The 7858-nt window shown below is 47.4% G+C and overlaps 1 protein-coding gene across 1 annotated transcript; it reads right to left on the bottom strand.

Moving 5' to 3' along the window:
• Nucleotides 1-6178: 6178 nt before the first annotated feature.
• Nucleotides 6179-6688, bottom strand: LOC141022880 (uncharacterized). The gene has a single exon (XM_073499158.1). The coding sequence runs from the start codon at nt 6686-6688 to the stop codon at nt 6179-6181; it is 510 nt and encodes a 169-aa protein (XP_073355259.1).
• Between the last annotated feature and the right edge of the window lie 1170 nt (nt 6689-7858).

Below are 7858 nucleotides of genomic sequence, written 5' to 3'. Positions count from 1 at the left end.
GGAAGAATAAGATTGAGTTAATATAAAAATTAAGTGCATGATTCAAAGCGAATAGATTTAATATTCTCACCCAGGCATAGTCTTGAAGGCCAGGATTTGAGTCCCAGTTGAATCGCCGGAGGAGGAATGAGACGTTCCCTGATAATTTTAATCGGACGGGTTAAGAGATTGACGAAAAAGACCTGCCTTGGGATAAGCTAAGTTAGAAATATTTGGAACCTCCGGTCGATGCTTGCGAGGTGCTGGTGTGTTTGGTAAGCCGGAGGAAATAATTCCGCTGCCACTCTTCCGGGTCGTGCGGCGAGCTTCATGTTGTTGCTTCTTCAAAAGAAAGTTGGGATCCAATTAAACTAAAGGATGAGAAAATCTTACTTTTTGGCTTGCTTGACGAATTTTCTGTCCTAGCAGAGGTTCAAAGTCGGAGGAAAGGATAGTTACCTCTTCAACATTGGCTTGGCTCCCTTCCGTGTCATCCTGATAGGGATTATTATCAATAAGATGTACAAAAAATGAGCCAAGGGACTCAAGGGTTACCTCTGACTCATCATTATCATCCAAGTTAAATAAATCGAAAGGATTGGACTTCATGGTGGGCTTTTTAGTAGCTTTGGTCTTTGTCCGAGGCTCCTTGGTCGGTTTATCCGGCAGCTTCTTACTCCAGAAAGATGAATCGGCCTGCAAAATATTAAATGAGTATGAAAAGGCAATTTATATAAGTGAAGAAGTGATTCAATTACGAAGTTGGTTAAAAGCTTACAGCTGGCGGTTTGTTCAGAACGCAGAAAGGATTCAATCCGGCTTTATTGCAGTCTTCCAAGCTCTCATTTAACAGAGTTTTGGTCATATTATTGATGTCTTCATCAGTCAATTCAATCTGACAGTGGTGTTGAGGATCTTCTAACTCGCCAGTGTACTCGCACATTAAGCCGAGACGGCGGCTTAAGGGCAAGACTCTCCAGGCAACCCAGCATCGAACCAGATCAATTCCAGTCAAGCCGTTTGCCATAAGGCTTGGATCTTTGAAAAGACTGGCATATATTTCTTCCGTTACGCTGTACTGATGCGGTCTGGAAGAGGATGCCTGTTGCTAAGCCGGCTGGCGCGATAACCCGGCAGAGGATTCTCCCCTTCTGGAGAAGTGTCTTTGTAGTAAAACCAGGTTTGGTTCCAGTCTTTGGGGTGACTGGGCAGAGTGGCGGCTGGGAAAGTGGATTCTTTCCGTCGTTGTATAGAAATACCACCTAACTCTAGGCTGGGCCCATCTGTGAATTTTTTCTCCTGGTTTAAATAATAAAATTCCCTGAATAGTTCTACGGTGGGCTCCTGTTGAAGGTAAACCTCGCAGAACACTTGGAAGTTGCAGATGTTTGAAACAGAATTTGGACCGATGTCTTGTGGATGGAGCTTGAAAAAATGCAGCACATCGCAGAAGAATTTTGAGCCGGGAGGACTGAAGCCATGGAGCATATGATCAGTGAAGACAATTACTTCACCATCTTTGGGCTCAGGAGGATTCAGTGCCTGGGACCCTCCAATGGATGACATCTTTTTTGGAAAAGACACCTGTTTGAACATACTCATTCAAATCTTCTTCGGTAACCCGGGAAACGACCAAGTTGCAGGCAGTGATAGTCTTGCCCATTTTGAGGACGAAGACCTAAAAGAAAGAAATGTTGCCGGTTTAAGATTATGCTATTAAACCGGACCATTGATTCAAAAGTAAGGTGCTATAAACGGCTAATGTGTTAAGCCGGAAGATGAACATTGAAGTATGCGGATAGTCATATTGGCAGCTTAAAAGAAGGCTAATGGTACCTGTCGGGATAAGGATTATGTTGTTAAGCCGGCCATAGTTTAAGGGTTAAACACAATTTGCAGAGCCAGATTACGAGGATGAATAAGCAAGCATGGTTAAACCAGAGAATATTGTCGGGTTATACAGGTTATGAAGCGTATGATGGTGGCTTAAACAGAGCCTAATGTTATATGGCGGGTCACGGTTTATGGTATAAGCTACTATGGCAGTTATGGTACTTCAAATCTATAAGTCAAAATTTTGCTAGGTGATGGACAAATAGGTTTCACAGATCGAAGCTATAATTTTGGATCTACGGATGTTCAGAAAATGAAGTAAAATCCTAAACCTAAGGTGGCGGCAGCAGAGAAGTTTGTATGCTCAGATGAGATCTTATACGAAAGAAAGGTATTCTGATGTTGAAAACGGGTACTAAGATGCTACCGTATAAGTTTTGTATTGTATTCAGATTGGAAAATAATCGATCTAAATTATAAAGTGAAGAACACCGATGAACAAGGCTAACCCTAATGTAGATCTGAGGTATAAGGAGATGAATACTTACAGATGCAGATGGACTGTGGTGGAGCGCCGGCGTTCTCTGGACCCGTCAGGTTGATGCTGCGGCCTGAGTTGGTGCAGCAGACGGAGGACAGTGGCGGCGGAGCTCGAGGTGGCAGAGGAGTCGCGAGAGAAAGACGAGGATGAGGAGGCAAGGGGGAAAATGAAAAGGACCCCCGCCCCTATTTATAAGAGGATGGATGCAAGGCATGCGCGGGAATCGAGGAGGCCAAAATCATCATGTGGCTATATGGACGCCTCGATTTTTGGGATGTTCATTAAGATTAAGATAAGGATCAGTTAAGATGTTCTGGGCTTTGTGCGAAGTTAATGCGAGATGACTTCATGGCGGGTTAAGAAGATTATGTGAGCTGTCGTCATGGCGGGTTACAGCAAAATTTATCAAACGGACGATGCAAAATTTTGACAAGTCAGGTATTGAAGATTGATGTGAACAAGTTCAAATCAACCTGGTCCTAATATTGGGGATATAACTATTGAGTATGAACCGCCTAGGAGGGGCCGGGTCATACCACTGGCGACTTATCAATTAAGATGGCGGGTCATAGCAAGCCTATTGACGGCCCAAGATCCAGAGGCGACTTGAGGCCCAAAAGGATGAACCACCACATGTATAACTTGTATTGTAAGGCAAGCTTAGTTAGTCACCGAGCTGGACACGTTGTGTATGAGCCGGCCGGGACTCTGTAAGCCGTCGGGCATCAACCTATGTACATAGAGGGGTGACCCGGCGGGTTAACTCAAGAAACAACAAGTCAAGAATCAGGTCAAGCGTATTCGCTCCCTGGTAATCGAAACCCAAGCAATACAACCCCAAACTGGTGTAGGCCTTTACCTCGCCGCGAGGGGCTGAACCAGTATAAACTCTCTGTGTCCTTTGTCCCGATTAACCCCTAAGCTAAACTAGTTGCGATGTCTCCACGACTAAGTCCTTTCGCTAGAACATCTGCCGTGTTAAGTCCACGACAGTAAGCATATCAGGCTCAAATGCATAAGCCTTGCATAGTGCTCTCCAATTTTTGCATTCAAAATAGGTTTAGGTGTCTGTATTCTATAATTTTGCAGTACAAGTATAACCATGCTCGGTCCTCAAGTGAACTCTCTTTACCTCCATAGTTTCCATAGGACTGAAATCAATCTTATCCAAGACAAAAATTCTTGCATGGAACGGGATACGCTTGTAGAATAGTAAAAAATTAAAATTATAAGTTGAAGCAAAAGAAGAAGCAGTCATGCTTAATTACAAAAAAAGACTTGTCATTGTGACTTACTGTATCCACTTCCAAGGTCTCATCGAGCTTGATGCCGAAGCGCCTACCATCAACTAGGAAATTTCTGTCGCATAGACCGCCCTCGTCTTCGCAATATTCGCACATACCGAAATCCTTTTCGTCATCAGACATTTCCTATGTTCATAGTTGAAACATTAATTGAAAATCGATCGAAGGCAACTACCAGGAAACTCAACACACAAATCCGGGGCACTCGATATTTCCTACATATTCTAGCACAAGTCATGCTTAAATTCACGAAAAAATCCGGCATGACCTTTGCTAAAATAGGACATATCGAGCGCCTGAAATTTGCCGGAACGGAAATGAATCAACACTCCGGCAAAACATAGGCCACTCGGATTGTCCCTTTGATACAAAGATGTGCATACACATACAACGATGCTTAAACTTGCAATTCCATCCGGATCAATTATCATAAGCATTCGCACATGAGCTCACCGACTAAATACCCTAGTTCTACTCTATTCAACACACCGAGGAGTGGAGAAGGAGGAGGTGGACTTTTAGCTCACCAACTCAGGTGTAGAGGAAGTAGAGGTAGCTCGGATGACGATCACTCCAAGGAGACACGACTCTACAAAGCATGCATATTCCACCGAGTAAAATTTTAGATCATCAAATAGCATATAGCATTCTTTGATGACAAAGTGATAATGACATAAAAAAATTAAATTTTCCATACCTAAATTTTCTTACTAAAAATAAACTAGTTCTATTAATTCAACTAGTTCAACTAAGCACTTACTATAAATAAAAATAATTATTTTTCTTACTAATTCAACTAGTCGAACTAAGCACTTACTATAAATAAAAATAATTAATTTTCATACTAATTCAACTAATTCTATTAAGCACTTACTATAAATAAACTAGTTCTATTAACCACTTAAATTCTATGTACATTCTACAAAATTCTACATATCTATACTATTGAAAAAACCTACATTCTACCTATCTATACTGTCAACTAAATCAATGGAGGGAGGAGGGGCTGTGGATGGAGGAGGTGGAGGGGGTAGGGGCTGTGGAGGGAGGAGGGGCTATGGAGGGAGGAGGTGTTGTTGATGGAGGGCGACTAGTGGAGGGCGGAGCAGGGGGGAGGAGGAAGAGGAGATGGAGGAGGCTTACCGAGGCCGGAGCATGGCGGCGATGCCGGCATTAATGTGGCGACGGCGGCGGCAATGTGGCGATGGCAGGAGGAGGACGACGGCCGCGACAGTGAGGAAAGTGAGGAAATGGGCGGGCGCGCGGGGGGATAAGGTTGGATTAGCAGTAGTGTGGTTTAGGAGAAAACACTACTGCTAGACAAGCTAGCAGTAGTGTGTTTCATAGGCAAGCACTGGTACTACACTTAGCCTGGCGGCAACGGTGGGGTAATTTTAGTAGTAGCGCTCTTTGCGCTGGCCGCGCTACTGCTATTCTCATAGCAGTAGCGCCTTACATTTCCCCGCGCTACTGTTAAGTAGCAGTAGCGCCGCATTTTACCCAGCGCTACTGCTAAAGTTCTGTGTATAAGGTTTTCCCTATTAGTGGAACTTGTGGCGTTTTTGGCAGCGGGAAAGACAAGTTCGAATTTTTGAGCGTCTGGGGGCCGAAACCTGGGGGCGCGGCTGAAAACTCGATCGCCCCGATGGCAAAAAAATCGCCAGCGCAAACGCCAAAAGGCATTCGCCGAGTGCGCTGGGGGGGGGCAAACGGCTGGAGATGCTCAAGTGTATGAAAGCTCAAAAATAAAATAAGTGGGTGTGCATCCAACTCATTTGCTCATGAACACCTCGGGCATTTGAGAAAGTCCATCGTTAGAATATACAAGTCAAGTTCTATAATGAACAATTATCACTAGTTATATGTAAATGAAACCATAAGAGACAGTCTTATGAAAAACATGGTGCTACTTTGAAGCACAAGTGTGAAAAGGACAGTGACATTGCCCCTTCTCTTTTTTTCTTTAATTTTTTTATTGGGCTCTTTTTGGTCATTTTTTGTGGGCTCTTTTTGGCCTTCTTTTCTTTTTTTTCGTCCAGAGTCCCATCCCGACTTATGGAGGAATCATAGCCTTCATCATCATTTCCTCACTTGGGACAATGCTCCAATAATGAATATGATGATCAGCACACTTTTATTTACTTACAACTCAAAAAAAATTACAACTCGATACTAGAACAAACTATGACTCTACGTGAATGCCTCTGGCGGTGTACCAGGATGTGCAATGATCTAGTGTAATATGTGAAAAAAATAATGAATGGTGGGTGAGAGTCCTGAGACACAAATACTATGTTAGCTATATGATCATGCAAAGCAATATGACAATGATGATGTGTGTTATAATAACAGAACGGTGGAAATTGCATGGCAATATATCTCGGATTTTTTTTTAAGTTTCACCGGGGGAGAGAATCCCCCATCTAAATATATTGATCAAAGTAGGCTAATATCCCAGATAGTTACAACGCAGCAGCTTTACAAAGAGAGAGAGGAGCCAGCAAACCACACACAACGCACGCTATTGAGAGAGCGCGCGCAGCCATGCCCCCACATCCGATCGATGAGCTTTGAGCAGCCGATCACGCCACAGAACTGTGTCCTCCCGACAGCAGCAGAGCAAGCGAGCAAGAGACGATGGCAGCCGCTGAAAAACAACAACGTTACGGTGCTTCCAAAGCTGCCAACAACACAACATGGAGAACTCAACCTCAGAATCGACGGCCGCCGCAGCCGCAGTTGTAAGAGCAGAGAGCGTGCAGATCGTGACGCCGTCAACGGCAACATTTACTTTTTGCCAAAAGTTAGTCGCGAACGGGCAGGAGAAGAGCATGTGATCTGCAGTTTCCAGAGTTGCAGAGCAAAGCGGGCAGCCTGCGTCCTCCGCGGCGACGATGCACTTCCGGAGCAGGACGTCCCTCGTGTGGATACGTCTCTGCACCAGCAGCCAGCAGAAAAACTTCACCCGCGAGGGAGCACGCGTCCCCCAGATCATGGAGGCGAAGCCAGCGCGCACCCCTCTGAACCGCATGAGCCTATACGCGGAGCTGGAGGACAGGGCGCCTTTAGGGGCGGCGGCGTGACGGAGCCGCCTCACATTCCCTCCGCCCCTCACCGGCAATGGAGGGAGTGCCCGCCCGCACCGCCCCAGACCCAGGCGGCCCACCAACACTCGGGGGTCGTGTGCAGGCGATGAAGCATCTTCAGCAAAAGACACGCATTCTCGGTCGCCAGGTCGCCGACCCCCAGTCCGCCTTCACTCTTGGCCCGGCACACCCGCTCCCACGCCACGAGGCATTGAGCGCCCGTGGCCCGCTCGGCAACGTTCTAGAGAAAGGAGCGATGGAGCCCGTCCAGAGCGCGAACCACGGACGGCAGCGGCAGCAGAGCCGCCATGGCATAAGTGGGGAGCGCGTCCAGGACGTCATCAATGAGCACCAGGCGCTCGGCAATAGAGAGGGGCAAGCCGCCCACCCGGCGAGATACCTGTCCACCTTTGCAATCATTGGCAGGAAATCCGCAAACCAGAGTGTCGGAGTAAATGGCCACGGGTAGCTCAACCGACTACCCCTGGCTCTTTAGGAAATTTATCAGGCCTTTTTGGGCCTTCAAGCACTCCAAGCATTTGGGCCGCCTTCCCCGGCCGGCTGCCATCCAAGCCGACTCCCGGAAGGCGACCCAGCCTCACCGACTCCCGGAAGGCGACCCAGCCTCGCCGACTCCAAGAAGCCGGCCAAGAAGGATGCCAACTCCTGGAAGCCGGCCAAGACCACAACCACTCCTACATAACGGCGACGCGACAGGGTGTGGCCACAGTGCGGCCCATGACCCCCGAAGCCCGAGGCGGGCATGGCTACAGGAAGCCGTACGGGAGGGACGTCTCCCGTGCGGCTCGGAACTGTAGCCACGCTAGCCTCAACGTCATCCACGACCCACTCCCATACGGCCCAAGGACTGCGGGCCCCTTCAGCCAGAGAGAGGCGTGAAGGTGGCCCGGCTTTTCCTAGCCGGCCAGGAGCATAGCCGGACTCCAGAAGCCGGCGACTCCCTTCCTCGAAGCAGGAGCCCCATTAAGGAGACAAGACGAGGTGAGGCTACAGTGATAGCCCCCGATGCGGGTCACTGTAGCCACGCTTACCTCGACAAAGCCCTCATCATCAGAGGCGCGACTACAGTAAGCAGCCGCCGACAAGACCCTAGG

The sequence above is a fragment of the Aegilops tauschii genome, chromosome 5 (assembly GCF_002575655.3).
Source record: "Aegilops tauschii subsp. strangulata cultivar AL8/78 chromosome 5, Aet v6.0, whole genome shotgun sequence".
In the NCBI taxonomy this organism is placed as follows: domain Eukaryota; kingdom Viridiplantae; phylum Streptophyta; class Magnoliopsida; order Poales; family Poaceae; genus Aegilops; species Aegilops tauschii.
The sequence above is the reverse complement of the archived record's forward strand: the minus strand, read 5'-3'. Positions and strand labels throughout refer to the sequence as shown.